The sequence below is a fragment of the Staurois parvus genome, unplaced genomic scaffold, assembly GCF_062004578.1.
Source record: "Staurois parvus isolate SC_StPar_1 unplaced genomic scaffold, SC_StPar_1.0 ptg000147l, whole genome shotgun sequence".
NCBI classification, from domain to species: domain Eukaryota; kingdom Metazoa; phylum Chordata; class Amphibia; order Anura; family Ranidae; genus Staurois; species Staurois parvus.
Window position 1 is genome coordinate 16,564,898 of NW_028317943.1, and position 26,475 is coordinate 16,591,372.

The 26,475-nt window shown below is 38.9% G+C and overlaps 1 protein-coding gene across 3 annotated transcripts in view; it reads left to right on the top strand.

Moving 5' to 3' along the window:
• The window catches only part of CAPS2 (calcyphosine 2), a 172,643-nt gene that overhangs the window by 98,754 nt on the left and 47,414 nt on the right, over nt 1–26,475 (top strand). For all 3 annotated transcript variants that reach the window (XM_089674091.1, XM_089674090.1, XM_089674089.1), the window contains 2 exons: nt 16,101–16,196; nt 19,302–19,395. In XM_089674091.1, the coding sequence (XP_089530217.1) occupies nt 16,101–16,196; nt 19,302–19,395 (190 nt within the window). The remainder of the gene's footprint in view (nt 1–16,100; nt 16,197–19,301; nt 19,396–26,475) is intronic.

A 26,475-nucleotide genomic window follows, 5' to 3' on the forward strand; every position in this document is an offset into this window, starting at 1 on the left:
TTTGGCAGTAGCTTTGTCAGTCCTTAACTTAATACGGTTCCTCACCCTAGGAACAAAAAATTAAAAGTCAGCAGCTGCAAATACTGTAGCTGTTGACTTATAATAAAAGGACACTTACCTGTCCAAGGATCCAGTGCTGTGGTTTTAGAGTTGGTTACATGAGCCACGCTGCACTTTGTGAATGGTCCCACAGCCTTCTAAAACCTGTAACGTATCCCAGGGGTTTCGGGCGGGGGAAGGTGGGGTTGGAGTACTTCTGGTGGATTTGTCACGGCAATCTGACCAGAAGTGGTGGTTCACGGTCCCCCTGGAAGCCTGCTGGTAAACTATCTGTGGCCATTATCTGTTTCCACAATCAGAAAGGCATGTGTGTGTATCAGTCAAAGCTATTACTGGGCTGATCCTTATCGCTACTAGATCTGGATCAGAGAGACGAATCTGTGGAGCATCTTAGGCTGGAAGTCTGCTGTTTCTGAGCGATGTGAGACATGTCAGGTCTTACTATGAGGTGAGAGGCCATCCATGAGCACAGTGCTGATTTGCACGAAGATTCACTGTGGTTGAATAATTAAGTGCATATGGAGCTGTATTTCATTTATTCGAAGGGGAAGCACGTTTATGGATTTCATTAGATTTAAGAGGCAGATTGAAACCCGGAAGCAGGATTCCAAACTCTGACTGTCTGGGTGAGTCCCAGACAGGTGGCAACCCTACTCACTGTTCCAAAATTGTTCATTGGCACTACAAAATTCTGATATGCTGGTTTGTTTCTTTGTCATAAATATTAGTATTTTTAGAATCAAAATGAGCCCACTACCATTTAGAAAGTCGAATGATTGAGCATTTTGAACGTTTTTTGAACACTTTTCTACCCATCTATGGCCAGCTTTAGTCCTGTCTATATTGTCAATTGTCACCAAATCTGAGGTCATGTTCTAATGCTATCTGCAGTGCAGCAATTTATGCAAAAAACAGACACTGCTAGAGCCTGCACCATCTGCTGGTGAGGAGGAGTAACTTCATTCCATAACATGTACACTATGTTGCCAAAAGTATTGGGACACCCCTCCAAATCACTGGATTCAGGTGTTCCAATCACCTCCATGGCCACAGGTGTATAAAATCAAGCACCTAGGCATGCAGACTGCTAGGTTTCCACCTGTGCAATAAGTCCATCCATTAAATTTTTCTTGCTACTAAATATTCCACAATCTACTGTTTGTGGTATTATGAAAAATTGGAAGCAACTCGGAACAACAGCAACTCAGCCACAAAGTGGTAGGCCACCTAAAATGACAGTGTGGGGTCATCGCATGCTGAGGCGCACAGTGCGCAGAATTCACCAACTGTCTGCAGAGTCAATAACTAAAGACCTCCAAACTTTGTGTGGCCTTCAGATTAGCACAACAGTGCATAGAGAGCTTTATGGAATGGTTTTCCATGGCCAAGCATGCATCCAAGCCTTACATCACCAAGTGTAATGCAAAGTGTCAGATGCAGTGGTGTAAAGCATGCTGCCGCTGGACTCTGGAGTGATGAATCACACTTCTTTGTTTGGCAATCTGATGGACTTGTCTGGGTTTGGCAGTTGCCAGGAGAACGGTACTTGCCTGACTACATTGTGTCAAGTGTAAAGTTTGGTGGAGGGGAGATTATCGTCCGGGGTTGTTTTTCAGGGGTTGGGCTTGGCCCCTTAGTTCCAGTGAAGGGAACTCTTAAGGCGTCAACATGCCAAGACATTTTGGACAATTTAATCTTCCTAACTTTGTGGGAACAGTTTGGGGATGGCCCCTTCCTGTTCCAACATGACTGCGCACCAGTGCACAATGCAAGGTCCATAAAGACATGGATGAGCGAGATTGGGGTGGAGGAACTTGACTGGCCTGCACAGAATCCTGACCTCAACCCGATAAAACACCTTTGGGATGAGTTAGAGCGGAGACTGTGAACCAGGCCTTCTCGTCCCACATCAGTGTTTGACCTTACAAATGCGCTTCTGGAAGAATGGTCAAACATTCCCCTAGACACACTCCTATACCTTGTGGACAGCCTTCCCAGAATAGTTGAAGCTGTTATAGCTGCAAAGGGTGGGCCAACTCAATATTGAACCCCACGGACTAAGACTTGAGATGTCATTATAGTTCATGTGTGAGTAAATGCAGGCGTCCCAATACTTTTGGCAATATAATGTATGAACTGTAACGTAAGACCCTACAGTACAGACCAGTGTTTATTGAAAATGCTGTCAAAACAAAGTGCTGTCTCCTGTCCAAACAAGCTTAAATCATTTCTATGACATGCTGACAGCTAGCTAGTCTTTGCGCTGCTATCACTTTCCAGTAAAAAGTGTGACAATTGTTCATCCGTCAACAGTGCATCTAAATAAGCTCTTTTGGAGTGATTATGAGAGGCTGGTTTTTGTGTTGAATGTTGTGTTTAATTTTTTCATACTGGATGACAGGCTTGCAGCCTATAAACATGGCTTCATATATCAGACTGATGTAAATCTATACTGTGGACATCTGAGTCACTGCATCAAAGCCTTCAAATTCAAGGGCAGAAAGTGTTTTACTGTGACCTTTATATGACATTATCAAGCGATTGAAATATAACCCAATAAAGGCTTATTTGATCTTAAGAATCTTTAGCAGATTTTTGTTAGGGGACATTTGTTTTTAAACAAGACACCTACGGTTTTCCACCCGCTTCTTCTTAAAAGGATTTGAAATGGCTAATTCCTCTCCGTATCGCAGTGATTCAATGATTACCTCAGAGGCATTGCAGCTTTACTTTCATTTGCCTTTCCAAAAGGAACAGCCTAACACTGCTGGATTCTAAATGGATTATTTATATTGCTTTGTAATGGATACACAAGGACGTATAATTCATTTTTTCCATGTTTTCGTTTTATTCATGTGGGTTTTACCAGGCTAGAGGATCATTCCAAGGCATATATATAAAAAAGGATGAATGGCAGTCATTCACCCATTCTTAAATGATTCACCACATATCTATTTAAAAATTTGATAATAGGGCATGGACACTGGAACTGGAGGAATGAGAGGACATTCAGTATAACATTAATAAAACATCTTTATGCACACTTTATAAAGAGAACCAACATAAAATCATGTTTCATTGGTATGTTACTGCTGAAACATTCTGTTGGAGATGTAATGAATCTCAAGGACATTGTATCACATTTACTGGAACTGCCCGAAAATGCACCCGGTTTGGGAAATTACGGGTTCCCCTTTTTGAGTCGCTTTTTGGCTTTTCTGTCCCTGTGGACTCAGTCCATTTCCCATTAGGGCTTCCTCCACCGAATAAAACTAAAACTTCCTTTAAACAGATGAATCATGTTTTGATGACTGCTAGATGTCTTATAGCACTGAAATGGAAGCAACAACTACCACCTTCTGGAACTAATATTTATAAACGCATCCACGATGTTTCAATATGGAGTATTTGTTGGCTTGCCTTCATAACAAGATTTAAAGGTTCAATAAGATCTCGTGCCCTTGTGCCAAGGGCCCTGCACAATTGACATTACTCCCATGGTGGTTTGCCGGTTCAAGGTTGTGTGAGGCATCTGGTAGGGTGGGTCTTGCCCTCTACAGATTATTTTTCCTCTTCTTCTCCTTCCCTCTTCCTTTCCTCCCTTTTTTCTTTTCTATCTTTTTTGAGCAGTCGTACTATTTATGATATAGCAGATTTCTCAACTCTACATTTTATTGTATATCTATATGAATAAATCTATAGTCAGATACTTCCTTGGTGTGTAATTTCAGAGGTCCTAGAATCTATAGTATTTATTATATAAGGCTGATGTCTTTATTATATCTATTTGCTTTGTTGGAATGCTGTTGGTCATCTCGATGGATATTTCTTGGAATACTGTTACTATATATGACTTATATTATAATTATGGTACATGTACTGCTTTACTTCATTTTTTGATTATTCATCCTAGCTTATTTTTTCATTGTATATGTCCTTTTTCTCAAAGAAAAGGTTAATAAAAAGGAAGTAAAAAAAATGATAACAGCAAACGCTGCTGGGTGTAATATTTGCTTAAGGAACAAAGTGGTCAATTTTAAATGCGCTTTTCTGAAATATGCAAATCCAAGTATTTCCCAGTGATTCCCGATGGAGACCCTCACCGCTCATTCACATGCATGATGCATTCCCCTGCACATTTGCTGCTAATAAGGATGATTCGTTCATTGTCATTCTCCTTTTGTAAGTTTAATAAATCTGGCAAACATGGGTAAATCCAAGCTGGTGAATGTGCATGGATTCATCCATTCTTAATATGCCCCTATTGTTATTTTGATAATGTATGTAAACCATAAGAATGTCTCTTATTTTCTCTCTTTTGGTCTGTTAAATATAAAATTTAAAACATTGGTTATATCTGTTTGAAAAAAACTTGTTGATCATGCCAGAAATCTTGTGAGCTGATAACTTCCTATGCTATATTGTACACCTCTGCTAACTCTCACTGAGAACTACGGAGCCCTTCCCTCGTATCCTCTCCTAAATTAAAATAGGGGTAGTCTGTAGTCCTAACACAATGCATATGCTAGAGGGCCAATGCTGTACCCCTATAGATACAGTACAGTGAGTGAGTGTTGTCACCCTAGTACAAAATCGCCAAGTAAATATGAAGGGAAATAACTCTGAAAACAGAAACCTAATGCAGACCTCACATCTAAAAATTGTTTATTATATACCCTATTTTAAATTTTATTGACTACATATAGTTTACTATTCCTGTTAAGACAGTCACTTTTTGCTGATTGTCCTACAGTCAAAGAGCAGCTGTCTTCAGTTGTGAAAGGCATGTTACATAGATCATTTATTTGGGCTCAAAGAGAAACTTCAACCCCTGCCCCACCACGACCCCTTACTGCTATAGCTAAATGATGCCAAAAAGCATACTTGCGCACCCAGCAATTAAGCTGTGTTCTTTAGGGATCCACCATTCCACAGCAGCACACTCAATTTCATGGTGCCATCTCCTTCTGATGACATCAGAAGTCTTCTGAGTTCTTGATGTTGGCCACATAATGACACACATGCACCGCAGCTTGTCATCAGGGGCCAGCTATGAAAACCATGAAGGGACCTTTTTGAAATAGTTAATTCGATGGGTTTAGTTCCACTTTAAAACTGCTGCATTCTGTAAAACAATACCTGGTAATTCTGCCAATTAAAGTATTACTTAACCCAGGACCCTGCATTCACTATATCTGGTCTCCCACAGTACACAGAACATGGAAATGCAATTATTTTAGTTAATATATACTACTAAATACCTTTTCTCATCAGCAGTATATAGCAGTCTTTTGACTTCTCCCAGTGTCTGGCCGAGCACCGGTTAACCTTGTAGGAGTTTTCATTCTCTTGTGACTGTTCTATGAGGCTGCATAACCCCTGACCCTCTCTCTGCACAGTGCTGATTGGCCCTGTGCTGATCACATGCACTCTCCCAAATGTGAAAAAAAACTATCTAGCAATACACACTAAACTGAACATGTGCAGAGTGACTCCTAGAGCTCTGTGCTACCAGCAGAAGGATTGGGGACAGTTGGAGAAGAGGAGGATCACAGAAAACAGGATCAAACAGCGTTTTTACGCAAAGGATTAATCCCTTCCACAGTGAGTATAACAAGCAACCTTTATTGCATATACAGACTAATTTTACTGATGTGGGTTTAGTAACACTTTAAGGTCCTTGTTCAAGCACATCCTATTATAGGGTATAACTGTCTCTTGCATATTGCATGTTCATAGGTTATTCAATCCATTTCCAGCTCTATATTTCTCTAGAAGTCTGTGCAGGAATTCCCTATAAAGGACAACTGACCCCAAACATGTATGTTTTGCCTTTTAAAACCATTTTATGTTTAATTTCCTACAAACTGTATTCATTTTACAAATCATTTGGTATTTTGTCAACATTTTTGCTCCATTATCTTCACTGTTCTGCTATTTTCTGCTGTGCATAATTGCTCGTTGAATGTTTTTTTTTACCTCCTATCCCTTTATTTTTATGCCAAATAAAAGAAGAAAAAAAATCAGCATTCTTTTCTGTAATATGTACAGCTTTGAAGGAACTTTTAAACAATCATCATCTTAAAATCAGGTCAGCTCTGTGGCAGAAATGTATTTTTTAAAGATACACTCCAGTCAGACATGAAAAATTTGCATTCAGGCTCACTCAGCAGACACGGCCTGCCTGCTGAATGGTTCTACTTTTCTTTATGGCATTCATATTGTGCAGTTGACTGCCCTAAGTGCTTATGGCTGCTGATATTCTTATCTTTGGAATGGATTCTGAATTAGAACCTGCAGAAGGACAGCCCAGTGAGTTCATTGGTTCTGAGCATGGTTCTGTTGTAGGTCTTTGAAAGAAGGAGGTTGCACACTAAAGAATCACTGGCAAAAGGCAGCCTGAACAAATGTTACTGTAAAAAGCTTGCTGAATTAGTTTGTCGAGGATTATTTAAAACTCAAACTAAAGTGGTTGTAAACCTCTGAAATGAAAAATAAACAAAGCATATCCCTCTTTAGTGTATACTAGCCTCAGTCCAAAGCACCAAGTTCTTATCTGCTCTCTCCTTCCTCTGCTGTCTGCATGAGTCACTTGTGGCAGGTAATACGAACACCACAAAATCACAGGAGATGTCCCCGTCCCCCTTTCAGCACACAGAGGGTGATTGATGTACAAGCAAGCAGATATACTGACAGGTCAGGGGGAGACCTGCATGACACCATCGACCTGCTGAATTCTGGTGCAATGCTTTAGAGGCTCCACAATCAAAAAATAATAAATGCACATTTTTTTAACTTTTTTATTAAAAGGTGAACTTATCCTTTAACTGCCTCCTGCCCGCCATATAAGGAAATGACAGGAGAGCGGTGGCTCTGTCATTCTGGGAGGACGTCATATGATGTCCTACCACTCTACCAGTGCCCTGATTATCAGTGTAGCCCCATCAGTGCTGCCTTTCAGTGCCTATAATTGCCATCTGTCAATGCCCATTAATGCCACATACCAGTGCCCATCAGTACACATCAGTGCCACATATCATACCCGATGGGCTTGGTATGGTTGGGGGGGGGGAACCTCATGCCGTTTTAAATTGCTGGCAATTCTTTTTTTTTACATTCAGCTGTCAGGGGGCAACCTGCTGACAGCTGATGACTTGTTACATTACCACATGTTTTCACTAGTAAAATACTGCTTCACTTCATAAAATAACTCATGCGGTATTTTAGTAGCATTTTTTAGTGAATTCCAACTTTTTTTTTTAAAACGCTGTGCGGTATCTTACCGCATACTTGGATATGATAAAATACCACTTTGTGAATTGTCCTTTATATATTAAAAAAAAAAAAATTGGAAACATATCTTACTTTATTTATTTTATGTTATCACTGTTTGTTTGCACAAGGTAGTTTTTGTTATTATAGCTCTAGTATTGCTTAACATATTGATTTGACTTTAAGAAGACCTTATCCTCTAAAGTACAAAATTAAAAATGTGATCGCCATTCACTAATGTAGATAGTGAACCCACTAGCCTAACAGGAGAAAGATGATGGTTCTCAAAGTGTATTTTGATGTGTCACCACAGCCATTCTGGTGCAGGAAGTTATTTTTCTGTTAGTTTTTTTTTATGTTTTTACTTGTACATGCACTTAAAGTATGCAAACTGGCCTATGTTACAGTCTGATCTCTGTAATGCCAAACAAACTGTTCAGTCTTTGGCTGTCATTATGTTAACGTGTTTATTTGCAATCTGCAGCTATTTAATAGCAAAATAAAATTAAGGCTCACATATAGAGCCACTTGCCTTGCTAGCCTTTGCTGAAAATGTACAAGTAATGACATTAGTAATATATCAAGTGAGAAGGAAATCTCATAATGTCTTTTGTGGTATCTTCGCTTGAGTGTAATTTCCTTTAAAAGTCTATTAAATTGTTTCCTATATAAATCTCTGGCCTGTTGGTGGCTTTGGTGAACAGAATACGTTAAACATGAGTTTGTAGCTCGAAGGCATCTGATGATGTTATTTTTGTATAATAAGAATAAAAGACTGCCATGGATCACATTAGTCACTGTAAGCATGCCTCGCTGTGCCAGGATACAACGACATAGCACTGGGGCAATGTTTCCTTTCCTAACGGGCTATTATTTTTATTAAATGCCTGTATCGTAAAAAGCAACTATGGTGATTGTTTTGGCTGTGCACTCAGTGGAAAAATATATTATATAATTTCTTTACATGGCAGCATAAGAAAAGCTTTAGGTGCATTATTCAAGATTGTAGTTTATTTTTTAACAATTGTAACCAATTAATTTCTCCAGGCTTTGTTAAAACTAATTTGTAGTTCTGCAGATGCATCCAGTTTTGTACTAAAAATAATTTTGTGCTTTGTAGTCTAGTCTAACAGGTGATACATTTGAGTTGTTTTGAAGGACATACAGTATCTCACAGAAGTGAGTACACCCCTCACATTTTTGTAAATATTTTATTATATCTTTTCATGTGATAACACTGAAGAAATGACACTTTGCTACAATGTAAAGTAGTGAGTGTACAGCTTGTATAACAGTGTAAATTTGCTGTCCCCTCAAAATAACTCAACACACAGCCATTAATGTCTAAACCACTGGCAGCAAAAGTGAGTACACCCCTAAGTGAAAATGTCCACATTGGGCCCAATTAGCCATTCTCCCTCCCCGATGTCATGTGACTCATTAGTGTTACAAGGTCTCAGGTGTGAATGGGGAGCAGGTGTGTTAAATTTGGTGTTATCGCTCTCACTGTCTCATACTGGTCACTGGAAGTTCAACATGGCACCTCATGACAAAGAACTCTCTGAAGATCTGAAAAAAAGAATTGTTGCCAAGACCCTGAAACTGAGTTGCAGCATGGTGGCCAAGACCATACAGCGGTTTAACAGGACAGGTTCCACTCAGAACAGGCCTCGCCATGGTCGACAAAATAAGTTGAGTGCATGTGCTCAGCATCATATCCAGAGGTTGTCTTTGAGATATAGACGTATGAGTGCTGGCAGCATTCTTTCAGAGGTTGAAGGGGTGGGGGATCAGCCTGTCAGTACTCAGACCATACGCCGCACACTGCATCAAATTGGTATGCATGGCTATCATCCCATAAGGAAGCCTCTTCTAAAGATGATGCACAAGAAAACCCGCAAACATTTTTCTGAAGACAAGCAGACTAAGGACATGGATTACTGGAACCATGTCCTGTGGTCTGATGAGACCAAGATAAACTGATTTGGTTCAGATGGTGTCAAGAGTATGTGGCGGCAACCAGGTGAAGAGTACAAAGACAGGTGTCTTGCCTACAGTCAAGCATGGTGGTGGGAATGTCATGGTCTGGGGCTGCATGAGTGCTGCTGGCACTGGGGAGCTACAGTTCATTGAGGGAACCATGAATGCCAACATGTACTGTGACATACTGAAGCAAAGCATGATCCTCTCCCTGCAGAGACTGGGCTGCAGGGCAGTATTTCAACATGATAACGACCCCAAACACACCTCCAAGACAACCACTGCCTTGCTAAAGAAGCTGAGGGTAAAGGTGATGGACTGGCCAAGCATGTCTCCAGACCTAAACCCTATTGAGCATCTGTGGGGCATCCTCAAACCGAAGGTGGAGGAGTGCAAGGTCTGTAAAATCCACCAGCTCCTTGATGTCATCATGGAGGAGTGGAAAAGGACTGCAGTGGCAACCTGTGAAGCTCTGGTGAACTCCATGCCCAAGAGGGTTAAGGCAGTGCTGGAAAATAATGGTGTCCACACAAAATATTGACACTTTGGGCCCAATTTGGACATTTTCAATTAGGGGTGTACTCACTTTTGTTGCCAGTGGTTTAGACATTAATGGCTGAGTTGAGTTATTTTGAGGGGACAACAAATTTACACTGTTATACAAGCTGTACACTCAATACTTTATATTGTAGCAAAGTTTCATTTCTTCAGTGTTGTCACATGAAAAGATATAATAAAATATTAACAAAAATGTGAGGGGTGTACTCACTTCTGTGAGATACTGTACATGGTAGCAGGTGCCTATAATTTTATACATGGTAAACAATAGGATAGTGGGAAAATGTTTGAAAAGTATATACAGTATGTTGTAAAGGTGAATGTTGTCCTCAGACAGCTGTGTTTGTTCACTTTACTCTTGGCCCCAATTGCCACCTGGAAGCTAGAAACATAGAAACTCAGAGTGAGGGCAGAAAAAAAACTAAGAGGTCCATTGAGTTAGCCATTTTTTTTTCTTCATTTTTTGTCTGAGTATAAATCTATTTTTGTCCTCAACATGTCTGAATCCACTTATTATTTTATTATTTACTGACTCAATACCTCTGCGTCTATTAACCACTTCCAGTCCGGACACTTTTACTCCCTTCCTGCCCAGGCCAATTTTCAGCTTTCAGCGCTATCACACTTTGAATGACAATTGCGCGGTCATGCAACACTGTACCCAAATGAATTTTTTAACATTTTTTTGAGACAGATAAAGCTTTATTTTGGTGGTATTTATTCACCACTGGGATTTTTATTTTGTTTTTGCTATATAAATGAAAAAGTCCCAAACTTTTGATATAAAGTGTTTTTATAAAATTTTGGAAATAAAAAATGTTTTATCATAAATCTTGGCCAAAATGTATTCGGTTATCTTTTTAGTAAAAAATAAAATAACCCAGATTAGTTTATAACCAAAAATTATAATTTAAAAAAATTTTACATTTTTATTTTTTTATATTATTATTTATGTTGTTTTTTTCTACATACTGTCACTCTAGCAGTACAGTGTCACCATGGTGACACTGTACTACTTGTGGGGGGTGATGATTTTTTTTTTACACTGATTGCTTTTACACCCATAAAGGCTGTAAAAGCAATCATTTCTCCTTCTCTCTGGCTGCATTCTTGCAGTCATTGAGAACTACTGTGTGAGCTGTGATTGGTCACAGCTTGTCACATGGTACAAGGCTGTTGTGAATAGCCTTGTACCATGTGACCTCTGTGATCATTCACAGATTTCACATGTAGTAAGCAATGATGTCAGAAGTGACATCTTGCTCACTACTCTGCATGTGATCACTGATTCTCCAATCAGTGATCACATGATCGGGACCTCGCACAGAGGTCCCGTACCACGATTGGTGTTTCACTGTGTCCAGAGGACACAGCGGGCACTGGATCGTGGTGCTGCGCGCTCCCAGGGAGTGCGCACAGTCCATAATGGTGGGTGCTGTATATGAACGGCAACCCGCCCCTGGACTGCCACCGCCCAGCTGTTTATATACAGCAGCCGGACAGCAAGTGGTTAAAAGCATCAACTGGTAAAAAAAGTATTTTCTAAGGTTAGTTTTGAACTTTCCTCCTACAAGTTTGAGGTCATGTCCCTGTGTTCTTGAATTTAGTTTCATTTGAAAATACTGCCCTTCTGAATTTCTTTCACATCCTTAATGTATTTGAAGGTTTCAGTCTTGCCCTTTTCTTGCCTCTGGACTGTACATATTAAAGCCCATGCCTGGGCAGAAAAAATGTTTTCCCATGCATTGGGGCTATGCCCACACAGCACAGGTTAACAGCTTGTTTTTGTCTAGGGGAGAGGAGAAAGGAAATTTACTTACAGTGCTGTCAAAGTATTTGCCCCTTCCTGATTTTTTTCTTTTTTTGCATATTATTATTATACAGGATTTATATTGCGCCAACAGTTTGCTCAGCGCTTTACAATATAATGGGAGACAATACAGCAACAATACAGTTCAATACAAGAGGGATAGGAGGGCCCTGCTCCTTGGAGCTTACAATCTAGGATATTTGTCACACTTAAATGATTCAAATAATCAAACAAATTTTAATGTTACACAAAGATAATGCCAGTAAATACAAATTGTAGTTTTTAAATGATGATTTAATTTATTACGGGGAAAAAAGCTGTCCAAACCTGCCTGGCCCTATGTGAGAAATGAATCCCCCCCCCCTTTCCCCTTTGCTAAATCATGAATGAACAGTGATTAAAGGATAAGTTCACCTTTCGTAACATGTTACACCCATATTCAGGATGTAACATGTTACTAAAGGACTGGTCCCCGAACTACAAGTTCTGACAGTATTTGCAGCTGTTCTCAATGAACTACCATGATGCTGTTGAGCCATGTTGGTAGTTCATTGATTCTTCCTGTCAGTGTGTATCTGCAAGGTACAAGCACACAGATACACTGACAGACCTGCTTGGCACCAGTGATCTACTGATCGCTGGTGCAATGCTATCCAGGCTCCCAAAACAAAAAAATAGTAAATGCACATTTCTTTACCTGCTAAATATGTGCATTTATTATTTTTTGTTAAAAGGTGAACTTATACTTTAACCACATTTTTTGGAAATCTGAGTTAAATTTCACTTGCCACACCCAGGTCTGATTATTGGCGGAACTGTTGAATCAAGAAATCCCTAAACTAGAAGCTGTCTGACAAAATGAAGCATGCTAAAAGATATAAAAAAGCAACACATCATGCCATGATCTAAAGAAATTAAAAAACAGATGAGAAATAAAGTAATTGACATGTATCAGTCTGGAAAGGGTTACAAAGCCATTTCTAAGGCTTTGGAATTCCAGTAAACCACCTTGAGAGCCATTATCCACAAATGTAGAAAGCTTGGAACAGTGGTGAACCTTCCCAGGAGTGGCCAGCCTACCAAAAAGTCTCCAAAAGCATGATCACGACTCATCCAGGAGGTCATAAAAGAACCCAAAACAACATCTAAAGAACTGCAGGCCTCACTTGCCTCACTTAAAGTCAGTGTTCATGATTCAACAATAGAAAAGAGACTGGCCAAAAACGGCATCCAGGGGAGAGTTCCAAGGCGAACGCCACTGCTGAACAAAAAAATAAAGACTCGTCTCATATTTGCCAAAAAACATCCTGATTATCCCCCAGACTTTTGAGCAAATATTCTGTGGATGGATAAGACAAAAGTTGAACGTTTTGGAAGGTGTGTGTCCCTTAACATCTGGCGTAAAACTAACAGCATTTCATAAAAAGAACATACACCCAACAGTCAAATATGGTGGTGGTAGTGTGATGGTCTGGGGCTGTTTTGCAGCTTGAGGATTTGGACGACTTGCCTTAATTGATGGAACCATAAATTCTGCTTTCTACCAGAAAATCGTGAAGGAGAATGTCCAGTCATCAGTTCGTGACCTCAGGCTCAAGAGCACTTGGGTAATGCAGCAGGGGGTTTTAGGGGCAATTACTTTTCACATAGGACCTGGCAGGTTTGGACAGCTTCTTTCCCTTAATACATGAAATCATCGTTTAACAACTGCATTTTGTATTTATTTGGATTATCTTTGTGTAATATAATTTGTTTGATGATCTGAATCATTTATTTGTGATGAATATGCAAAAAAAAACAAAAAATCAGGAAGGGGGCAAATACTTGTTCACAGCACTGTGCTTAATCCTCCTATCCTCCCAACACAAGACCAAAGAAAAGTCCCTGCAGCTACTCTCCCTCGTGGTCTTGTGCGGTGGACTGTTCCTGATATCCTCAAGCCCAAAGTAGGCTCCGTAGACTAGGAACAGTCCACCACTGGACCATGGGAGAGTGCCATTTTCCCATGGAAGGAAGGATCATGAGTGTAAGCTTTCTCTTCACCCCTAGACAAAATGATCAGTTGACCTGTGCGCCCAACTGCATGGGAAAACGTTTTTTGACTGAAGGGGCAGCACAGTGGCTAAATGGTTAGCACTTCTGCCTGGCAGTACTAGGGTCGCTGGTTTGAATCCCAACCCTGGCACCACCTGCCTGGAGTTTGCATGTTCTCCCTGTGACTGCGTGGGTTTCCTCGGGGTCCTCCGGTTTCCTCCCATACTCCAAAGACATGCTGGTAGGTGAATTGGCTCCTGTCTAAATTGTCCCTAGTATGTGTATGTATGATTGTGAGTTAGGGACCTTAGATTATACACCCCTTGAGGGTCAGGGACTGATGTGAATGTACAATATATATGTAAAGCGCTGCGTAAATTGACAGAGCTATATAAGTACCTGAAATAAATAAATAATAAATAAGTATCTCCCTAATGTTTTATCCCTCAGACCTTTCACCATTTTTGTTCCCTCTCTCTGGACTCATTTTATATTATTAATATATGTCTGTAAGTGAGGTCTCCAGAACTGGACACAGTATTCTAAATGAAGCCTAACTAAAGGTTTATACAGTGGAATCAGAACCTCCTTCCTCCTGCTGGTGATCCCTCTAGTGATACATGCTAGAATTCTAATCTTTTTTTTTCACTTCCTGGCTACACTGTTTGCTCATTTTGCAAGCATCTGAACTGAACACCCTGAAATATTTTTCCTCTGTAGTTCTGGCCAACGCTATACCCTCAATATTTTAGTCTATCAAGGGATTCTGTTTTTCCTAGGTGCATTATTTTATATTTAAAGAGATTGAAATGCAGTTTCCACTGCTTTGACTAATCTTCCAGCAATGCCAATAAACTTACGCTTCTAGCAATGTCAAATAACAGGATCTAATACAGAGACTTGTAATGCACCACTAGTAACTGCAACCACACTCTGATATCTATCCTTTAGCTAACTGCATACACAGTACATTGAACCAAGTCCTTGTACAGCTTTTTTATGAAATCTAAACTACAATGAACACAAGAGTCTTTTGTATAATTGGGAAAGAAAGCTAGGGTCTAAAACCACAGCAAATTGGTAGCAAAATGTTGCCAGAAATCTGGAAGTATACATATAGGCAAGCAGATAGTTGATAAGTGCATTTTGGACTTTTTGGACATATTGGATACCCAGGATGTTACACATAAATTAGATTTATGGCCACCTATTAACAAAATATACGTGGAAATAATTATAAGTGCATCTGCACTTACTGTTTACTCTTAGCCCTATGCCCTGTGTGGCAATAGCGCTGCACTGCTTCTGAATTCAAGGCAGAGTTTCCACTTGTATGTTAACAGTACAAACAAACGGCAACTGCCCCAATCTATAACTGGCCTTTGCAGCAAGGAGCACATGGAAGGGCAATGCATGTTAAACAACAACAAAGAAAAATTCCCAGCTCAACTTACCAACCAGCCTGCAACCAACCAAATTGTCCTAACGGTTCACGTTAAAAACAGTGGTTTAGTTTGCACACATTTGCAAATACATTCTGGAATTGTTGGCTCCACTCCATATGGGAAGATGAATGCTTACCACTTTTGAAGAAGCAGAACTCTGTACCCTGATTTTGGAACATACTTGTGCATGGTATCCTCTTTCCAGTGAGCGTCATGGTTTGTTAGCCTTGAGGCTTGACCTCCCCTGATGCCCAAATAACCCTCCTTGAGCTGATATGACCCTGGGTCTTCTACTCCTGTAGTGGCTTGTGATTGTGCAGCTCCACCTTGTTTTGCCTTGTACAGTCCTTTCCGCTTCGCCAAACACGTTGAAATCTGAAAATTTGCTTTAAATCAAGTATATTCTTCAATTAGCAATGGTAAGATGTGAACTTTTTTTAAGTTGGTTTTCCTTAATTTTCATTCATTTACATGACAACGCTCATTCACTGTACCGTAACAGAAACAAGTAAGGACTGCAGAACTCAGGATACAGAGCTCTTCTTCATCAAAAGTGGTAAGCATGCTTGTTCCCGTATAGAGTGGAGCCAACAATTCCAGAATTGTGCAAACATACTTGACTTCTGCACCTTAAGTCACACACGTTTTCTATTTCTGTTTGTTTTTTTTTATGTATTGATGGATATGGTACACTATAGACCTGCCTACACCATGCTCTATGTAATGTATTTTTTTAACTTATCAAACTTATGTAACAATATACTTTCAACGTTATATTTAACAGACCAAAAGTATTGGCTAGTAGGAACCTTGAGATCTCTGGAAAGCATTAGGGTGCATATGGTACACATTACTCAAAGGACAAAAATAAATATTAAATAATGTAAAGAAACAAAGTATTTGCAATTGCACAAAAAATTTAACCCTTGAATCTTTTTCAGAAACGGACGTGATGCCTGTCGAGAACTTATTGGGTTCTTTTTCACCCATGACAGATCTGTTACCATCTATGAATATCACCAGTTTGGAAAGAATAGGTAAGGTTGATTTTTTCTTGTGATGCAACAAATGAAACAATGTTGTCCATCAGCTTTTAATATGCCGAGGTCAAGACAACAATTAGGCAGTATTCAGGCCTCTCCAAAAGGATAGTGGACTTCTGGATAATCTCTCCTCTTTTCTTTTGGAGAGACTTATTTGTTTTTTAAAACACAATGCTTATGGTCCAAGGGTAGACTGTTTTCCCAGCTTAAACTGGAACCTATTCTCCCTTTAGCTTAAATCATTTTTATATCTGTGAGTAGGTTCGCTTTCTCTTTCCCTATTTAATTTGGTTCTAAGCCTAAACAATTTTACCTTACTGTATTAAGGTAAAAAAAAGTTTAGGCATCAGTATACCCCCTCTTACATACCTGAGCCCTCATTCGATCCAGTGCTGTGCCCATCTGCAGTTCTTCTCTCCCCTCACTTTCTGGTCTCAATGGCTTTTCTGAGGCAGCGGCAGCATTTTGGCTCCTGCTGCTGTCAATAAAAGACAGTGACAAAGTGAGGACAGGACCGGATGTCTACAGATGCAGACAGCGATGCTTGGGAGCGAGACCGCAGGAGTGTCCCATAGAAAGTGGCTTTCTGCGGGGGCACTCAGCGGACGGGGGGGGGACAGGAACGCCAACTGGGGACCCAAGAAGAGCAAATTCGGGGTCACTCTGTGCAATTCTATTGCACAGAACAGGTAAGTATAAACCTGTTTGTTATTTCAAAAAAACAAGCATTTACAGTCATTTTAACTACTTTAGGTACAGAATGTTAAACTTGTCCAGGCTATTTTTCAGTTTTCAGCGCTGGGATAGTTTGCCAGACATGTACTTGGTCATGCAACACTGTATGTAAATTAATATATATGCTGTATATTTTTTTTTTTTCCATGACAGACAGAGCTTTCTTTTGGTGGTATTTACTTATGAAAGTGTTTTTAATTTTTTACAATATAAAGATCTCCCTTTTAGAGAATAAGCTGTCATGAGAAAGGCCCTCTGATCCCTCTTGTCAATAAAGTTTACTGTACTGTCTTCCTATTTTGTCAAACGCTGCACAAATTGTTCACACTGTATTATAATAATAATAATAATAATAAAAAAGATAAAAAGACTGTAAATGCCAGCACAGTAAGAACAACCTTTTTGGAAATTAAGAAACATGCAGATATTGAGGTATTCAAATTTAAATTAAGGTGTGCTTAGCCTTCAAAATCACCTGCCAAAGCCAAGTGGAAATCTTTTATCTGTTATTAGTGGAAGAAAGTTTCCTGGAGGATGGTGGCCAGCAACACTTAAAAATCTCCCTTAGACAAATCCACAACATTGATGGTCAGTGGCATTTTAACCCCACCCCCTCCAAGCAGGAGCAGCAGCTAGTATGAATAAACAAGGACATGTACACCCACCCTACTAAAGGTGCAGACTGTCTGTTTAATTACAACAAGCTGTTCTTAAACTTGCATTTTGCCCATGCTAGGGAAAGTAACAGATATATTTTATTGTAGGAAGTGAAAGGAGCAGGGGCAGACTGACCATTTGGAAACTCAGGCACTGCCCGAGGACCCGGGGTCAGTAGGGGGCCCCATGAGATGCCCCTGGTACCTTTTTCATAGGCTTTTTTGAGTTTGGGAAAGGACACAGGGGGCCCATGATCTCCTATTGCCCAGAGGCCCCATGAGTTGTCAGTCCGCCCCTGGAAAGGAGCATGTAATTCCGTTCTCCTTGTGCCGCCTTTATTCACTGGTAGGCCACCTGTGTGAGTTTTGAATTGTTGAAAAAGTTGAAGCTAACATGAGACTTTGCTAGGTGCCCTTGCTCCCATATGGTGGTGCTCAGGCCAGCAAGGGGTCACGCAACATGACCATTGGCCGGGGAGCTGTTGGGAGAGGGTTGGTTTTGACTAAATCCTGGGGTATCCAAAGTCTTACTAACAGAGAGGAGTCAGCATCAGACAAAGGATTTTCTGGCAAATGAAGATAATAATAGACATAAAGCACTGCACTGTGGGCAACCAAGGGATGCATCCTGTTTTCCTTAGGTATTAGGTGTTTCACAGCACATTGGAGCTGCATGGGGAAAGTATGTAAATATTCTTTGGGTCATTGCAGTCAAGTCAATATGTTACTTTGCCACACTGAACTTCAGGGTTAGGGCTGTACTTGCTAATCAATAAAGAGTTTTGCAGCCTAGTGGTTCTTTGTGGGTCAGTAATCAAAGGTTAAAGCAGAACTATACTGTATCTGAGCACCACAAACCAAAAGCGCTATTTATTTCCTTTTTAATATTCATAGCAAACTCACCCATCCATCCATGTCTCCATGCTTTATTTTGCTGAGAAATCACTTACAAAAACACCCCTAGCATTTTTGGCCATGGCCATCTTGAGTAATGGCAGATGACTCATGTAGCATTTACTTCCTGGAATCCATGTGCCCTTAGTTCAGCCATGCAAGCAGGAGGGCGTGCTCTTGAAGACTCCTGGGATATATGACATCATTTGCCTAGACATGGAAACTAGGAAGTAAGTAAAGAAATGTAAAAACTGTTTAAAACAAGTAAATATGATAGACTTTCCTATCTATTTACTAATACTAGCAGTATAAAGATTCAAAATAGTCAGTTGATTCAGAGAGTGAAGTTCCACTTTAAGGAGAGTTCAGATATGTGAAATATAGAGGCATTTGTCCCTTGTTCATATAGATGTTCTTACATCTCTTCAGCCAGTATAAGGTTTTGGAATTGCAGAATGACATACACAGTAACCATAGTTTGAGGAAGGCTAAAATGCATGAAAATCCCTTTACTGAAACTGCAAAAAATATAAATTACATCCTTGTCTTAAAACAGAAATTGGTCATGTTTACACCTTTCTTTTCAAAATTTTCAAAGAGTTTTTTTCTTTATTTGAATACAGCAGGCAGAAACATGCAGATCATTCCTCTATACCCCTGTGGCTAATTCTCTAGTTGGTTTATAGCACTAGTGGAGCGTAAATATAACTGTTTGTTTGTACTCCATGAAGGAAAAATACAGTTTACTTTAAACATACAGTATATTTCTTCTCATGCATTACCTAATGTTTAGTTTGTTTATATTTTCTTAAAGGACAAATGCTTTACCTTTCATCCAGAAAGGAATTTATTACCATAAATGTGGAAGAAGAAAAGAGAAACCTTATGAGCTTGACGATTTTTATCCTGTAAGTTTGTATTTTGTGTTTTTTAGACAATTTGTTTTTTAAATGGACCTAGTATTTTTATTTAACCAGACAGAAATTAGGCTGTTTCTAAGGTTCTTGAAAAATGATTGTGCTCCATTCAGTGGAGAGAAAGCCATTTCATTGATTAGGACACCTTAGATCATGGGATGTTTTATGAGGACAGTAATTACACTAATCTATTTTGAAGCCATGTGCTCTCCTTCAGTATTGTCATTACTTTTTGCCCTCTGTTCATTATATAAAACATTAATAACTGTGTATGTCAATGAGAAGACAAGTTAATTGTAGATCATGATGTCTTTACAGAGTATGAGAGAATTAGATAATATTTTTTGTTTTTCAGCTGCTGTACAAAATTTTTTTTTTTTTTTTTTGGCAGACATTAATATATAGCTTTCAAAAATAGATATTTGTTGATGAGCATTGAAGTCTTTGTTATGGGCCCCTCAAATGTACCATATAGTTGGTATACAGTATGTACTCCAAAAAATAATGATAATAGAAATGCAGGAAAACTCCAAGATATCATGCTTAATAATAAACATTATAGTCACATGACAATATGGATTTTATAATAAAGAATGATAAAATAGTAGTAAGAGCACATTTGCATACTATCTAAAAAAAAGTGCAGCTCTGCTGTGAACATATATCAATGAAAATAAATAATAAAATGGGAGAAAAAGAAAACAAATATTGTACAGCATGCTGGTAAATAAATATAATGACTCTCAGTTCTAAATTTTCATATAAAAGTTCCTAATATTCACCTCTTTATATCTAGATCATTCTCAATCAATTGTATCGGTGTATCTCAGTTTATTTAAAATCGTCCAATTCCAGTGCTCATTAAGGATAAAGTGCTCAGTGCTGTAAACAAAAATGCTATCCATGTGCTTCACCCTATGTGCTTTTTTTATGCGCTTACTTCTGTTGTTGATCCATAAATATTTTGGAAGTCAAATATGGGCCTTTCCCTTTAAGGTGTCAAACCACACTCTTTTCAATTCTGGGACACCTCTTCTCCTCCAATATTAATTTTTTACCTTTCAGCACCTCTTCCCTTTAAGTGGGTATGGCTCCAGCCTTCCTTTTATACTACTCCACCAGACTCTGCCCAAAATAAATACATAGAAGTCATAGTGCTTTCCAAATCATCTTTTAATTTATTAACCATTTCTATACCGGGCACTTTTACCCCCTTCCCTCCCAGGCCATTTTTCAGGTTTCAGCGCTCTCACACTTTGAATGACAATTGCACGGTCATACAACATTGTACCCAAACTAAAATTTTATAATTTTCTTCATACAACTAGAGCTTTCTTTTGGTGGTATTTAATCACTGCCGGGGTTTTTATTTTTTGCTAAATTAACAACAAAAGTCCGAAAAGTTTGAAAAAAAACCACATTTTTTTTTGTTTCTGTTATAAAAGTTTGCAAATAAATAATTGCTCTTCATAAATTTAGGTCAAGATGTATTCTGCTACATTTCTTTGGTGAAAGTAACCCAAATTAGGATGTATTTTTTAGTTTGTAGGAAAGTTAGAGTTTACAAACTATGGTATAGATCTGAATATTGATCAATCCTGAAGTACTGACGGCCAATCTAATTTCTTGAGGTCCAAGAATGTCAGAACAGTACAGATATCCCCCAAATTACCCCTTTTTGCAAAGTAGACAGTCCGACGTACTTCATAAGAGGCATGGCGAGTTTTTTGAAGTTGTATTTTTTTTGTCATAATTTTTCGGAAAATGAAAAAAATTATTTTCACTTTTTTTTTACATACTGTCACCAGTGCAGTACAGCGTCATCATATAACTGGCATGGTGGTAATCAGGGACACTGACTGGTGACAGTATGAAAAAAAAAATATATATATATATTTTTTTAATTTTTTTATTATTTTTAATTTTTTATTACATTTTTTTTTCATATTTCACTATGTCCAAAGTAGTACAATGTTACCATAGTAACATTGTACTACTTTGGGGAAGTGATCAGTATTTTTTTTTTTTACACAATTTGCTTATAGCAGAGAATTACTTTGCTATAAGCAAGCATTTACCTGAATGACATTGATTCATTCAGGGTTTTTTTTGTTTTTTTTGTGCTTAGCTGTGATTTGGCCACAGCTCATCACACGACATGTGCATGTGATCGCTGTGACCATTCACAGCTAGACACTAGTATACAATGGATGGTATGAATGAAGCCATCCGTTGTATACAACTGTCATGTGACCTGCTGTGATTGGTCACAGCAGGTCACATGGTACCGGCAACAGGGGCCGGTACTCGGATCTGTCATCGGCCGTGTCCGAGGTACACGGCCAGTGACAGATCGCGCCGCTGCGCGGCTCTGCAAGCGCGAAAACTGCGCATGCCCGGGAGGACACCATATGGCGTCCACCCGGAAATCTACGGCTATTGGTTAAAAGAATAAAATTACACTCCTTTGACAAAAAGTAAAATAATATGTATATTACCTTAAGATCCTAGTGAATCATGAACAGCACCGCTCGGCCTGGTTTCTGATCACTTCTGGGACTAGCGTGATGACGCCACTGGCTCCACCCTTACGCATTTGTATGTCACTACACACACATCTTCTTCAGAAGAAGTTAAGTCACATAGTAAGAACACATTTGGATGTTCCTCAGGGAAGAAGTAAACTGGAAAGTGGAAGTAAAGTTGAAATTGTGTTATCTACACGACAACATAAAGAGACTTTGGGGGAGATTTACTAAAATTAGTGCATTTAGAATCTGGTGCAACTGTGTATGGTAGCCCATCAGCTTCTAACTTTATCTTGTTCAATTAAGCTTTGCCAATAAAACCTGGAAACTGATTGGTTTATATGCAGAGTTGCACCATATTTTACACTCTGCAGTTTTAGTAAATAACCACCTTTGTCACTTAAAAAACTAAGAAAGCTGCTAACAGGTATACAGTGTGGGCACCTATAGGTTATTGTATATAGAATACCTGCAGCAGTTTTAGAGTTGAACAAAATCCCCAAATACTAACCACCAGTGAACGAGGCAGTTGCATCCCTCGCTGGTCGCTATCATCTTTTCCCTGGCTACTTCCAGGTGCCATGTTTTTGGCTGATGGGGAATTGACATCATCTTGCTCATGTGCACAGGAGTTTGTCATTTCGGCACATCCAGAGTGTACCAGGTATACCCACTGTGCTGCAAATGTGCAGCCCAGTGTACATTCAGTAGAAGACTGCAAGTAGGCAAGTAAGTATTTGTTATTGCAAAGAAATTTAGCATTTCTCTTTTGCAAAAAAGAGCTGCCTGCTTGTCGTTTGTTACTAGCTAAGTTTAGTTCCACTTTTATTGCCCTCAGCTATGCATGAATGCTGGACCATTCTAAATGGGTAGTGTCGTAACTTGACCACACATTACTTCCACCCAGCTACAGGCCAGCTCTGAACCTGCTGGCATTTCTTTCATTATTTTGGATCCATGTTTCCATTGATCCATCATGCAAGCCAGGCATATACACTCTTATTTTTTGGTTTAGTTTTCTGATTCCTGTATCACCCCTTCATCAGCAACTTGCTCATCAAACATTAAATCAACATCATTATTACCCAGTGAGCAGAGAGATGGAAGCCCTGTAGATGAACCCTGAACAGCAGTGTCATCTTGGCTATACAGTGTAATGAAGGTGTGTAAATCACAACAATGGATGAACAGAAGTACAAATCCTTTGCCAGAGAAAACAGTTTGAATGTATGCCATTTAAATGTGGACTGCCTTTTGCCTGGAGCTCTTTAGCTATAACAGAAGAAAATGAGGTCACCCACTTAGGTGAGCAGTATGGAAAGTTACTTTATGATTACGTCCAATGACGAAACGCGTCAAAGGGAGGTGACGTCAGACGCATACGAGAATACCGGAAGTAGAGTGGCAGCCATCTTGGAGAGGGCAGAATATCGGCTGTGATTTGCGATTAAGACTCTCCTGGATTCCGGATGGCAGACAGGTCTTTATGTGCTATGTGCGATGAAAGATGTTTTTAATGTAAGCAGGATAATTAAAAGCTTTTGATCTTAGTATGTGGCAGTATCACGCTATGATTTGTTCCTTGTATATGGGTATCTGGCTGGCGTATATGGTGGAAGCATATCTCAGTTGCTAGGGTGGAAGGATCCACACAAAGCAAACCCTGAGGACATCTCTAAGAGGATTTATATCACCAGACAATTTTCTGTGGATTGAGATCAAATATAAATTTCTTTGAATATTGGTAAGGGTATCCATTCCTTACCCTGATAGAAGTGTGCACCTATGTCATGAGTTTTTAGCACAGTAGAGTGTTTCACATGCATGGTTTTGCACAGTACATCGCATGTGTATGTGGTTTGATATATACACGTGTTCTCACTTGGGTGAATATTATTGGATTGATTTTATATGTAAACTTTTATTTATAAAGGATAATGCACTATGTATTTTTTTTTGTTTTTTTTGAGGTAATCAAGGTTTTGCAAGCAGCGGAGAGTTTTTACATTTGAATAAATTTTTGGACTACACGTACTTATTTATTTATTGGACTTTAATTTGAAATTGGATTTTAATTTGAAAAATTATAGATTTTGGATTTTTGAGATTATTATAATAAGAAAAGTTCTTTTATTAATTATCACTGAGCATATTTGTATTTATATTTATACACCTTTAAGGGTAGAGGTGAAGTGTGCTTATAAATAGTTGGGAAAATTAGTGTTTTACATTTAGTATGGAAAGTTGGGTGGATAAAAGTGGTGGTTGAGCCAAATCACAAATGTGTTCATAGGTTGAATAGCCATGTCTTTTTTCAGCTGTGCAGTTTGCTAGTTGGCCATAGTTCAGCCTGAACTGTGTATTTGCCAGTGATGTAACATTTTTTTTTACTACAGGTAAACACAAGGATATAAAAAATAATGAAAGGACAACTGCAGTTAATGTACTGTCCTTATTCTACTTCTGATCCCCTTATGTTGCAAATTGGTAATTATCACTTAGGCCGTGGAAACACAATATAAAGCACATTTACTCTACTAACGTCAGTCTTTGATACTGAGAATGGAGTTGGCAAGAACTGTAAAGCATTATTTATGACCACATCACCAGCCTGATATGGGCACAGGGATAGTAGCTGATGCTTTTTTGGTGCTTTCTGGTATCAAGATTCTCAATTAGCATCAAAAGCTAAGGCCAGATTGTGGAAAAGCTGCATAAAACACATTTAAGATCCTACCTAATAATTATAAATTCACTTTTTACAAGGGCAAGAGAGGAATCAGAGTAGTGGTGCACGTATTCCTGTAGGCTGTTCAAATCACAAAACTTTTCTGCAGTGTGGATTACATAGCAGTACATGAATACAGTGAATACACGTTAACATGCTTTATAAACATTTACTACACAGAGAAAGATGAGATTAGTTAAAGCAGAACTACACTGTATCTGAGCATCACGAACCAAAAGCACTATTTCATTCATTTTGATATTCAAAGCAAACTCGGCCATCCATCCATGTCTTCATGCTTTATTTTGCAGAGAAATCACTTTGAAAAACATCCCCTAGCATTCTGGCTTGGCCATCTTGAGTAAAGGCAGATGATTCACTTAGCAACTACTTCTTGGAATTCATCTGCCCTTAGTTCAGACACACATGCATAAGGATGTGCTTAGCTGAGAAAACCCCTCCTCCCTTCCCCAAGATTCCTGAGATGTACAGTATGACATCATTTGCCACGGCATTGAAACTAGAAAGTAACTAGAGAAATGTAAAAAACTGTTTAAAACAAATAAATATGATAAACTTGCCTATTTATTTACTAATGCTAGCAGCATAAGGATTCAAAATAGTCAAAGTTGATTGAGTGAGTGAAGTTCCAATTTAATTTCCTAACTTTATTGCAGCTTTTCATAATATTGAGAAATGTGAGGATAAGTTCAACTTAAAAAATACAAAAATAATACATGCACATTTTTTCAAATATATCACATTGTTGGTGTATGTCCTCCAAAAATAATGATATTAGGAATGCATAAAAATTCCAAGATACCATGCACACAACATAATGTATGTGACATTATGGATTTTATGATAGGGAATTATAGAATAGTAGTAAGAACATATTTGGTTGTTCCTCATACAAGAGAAGACGTAGACCACTGGAAATTGTGTTATCTACAGTGGATATAAAAGGATTAAACAAACAGAGAAATACTATTTAAAACATTTAAAACTAAAAAAAAAATACATGAATGCTAAATTATTTTTATATTACTAATGTTCAGGTGGCAAACATTTCTAAAGTTTGGTGAAACCTGGACCCTTAAATATTTAAAGGAAGAGGTGATAGGGATATGGCACAATTGAACTAAAAGCTGTGAATCATCAACATCTATCAGCATTAGAGTAGATTTAGTGCAATTTATAGAAAGCCCTAAGAATACTCTGAATTCCGTAATAGTTTCCATGGCCTCCCGTAACAATGAATCAAGCAAGCAATAGCAGAGTATTATCCGCAGACAGTATTACTTTTTCATTAATAGTTCAAAAATACGTGGATTGAATCACAGCAGCCTGCGGCTCAATAGCCAGGGCAAATAGGAGGGGCTACAGGGGACATCTCTGCCTGGTGCCCCTCCCTAAATTAAAAACATGAGACATTCTTCCTGACTCCCTGATGGCAGCCTGTGGATGGCTATATAGTAGTCGGACCCAAGAGATAAACATCTCACTGAATCCAAATTTGGCTCATACCACCCAGAAATAGGCCCAGTCAATGCTGTCAAAGGCCATAGTGGAGTTCAGTGACTGCAGTTCTCTATGCCCCACATTGTCAGCCAGGGATTGCATGTTTAAAAAGAGCCATCTTCCAAAATTATGTTAACTTCCTTTAAATTCCCCTCAGTCTCTGCAGAGCTTTTTAAAGCTGAATGTGCTTAGTGGGATCTGGGTAAGTCTTAGTTTGATAGCACTCTTCATTAAAATCTAAATATATATTTTATTGTAACAATTTTTTTTTTTACCTCGCATGCAATGTCAGTG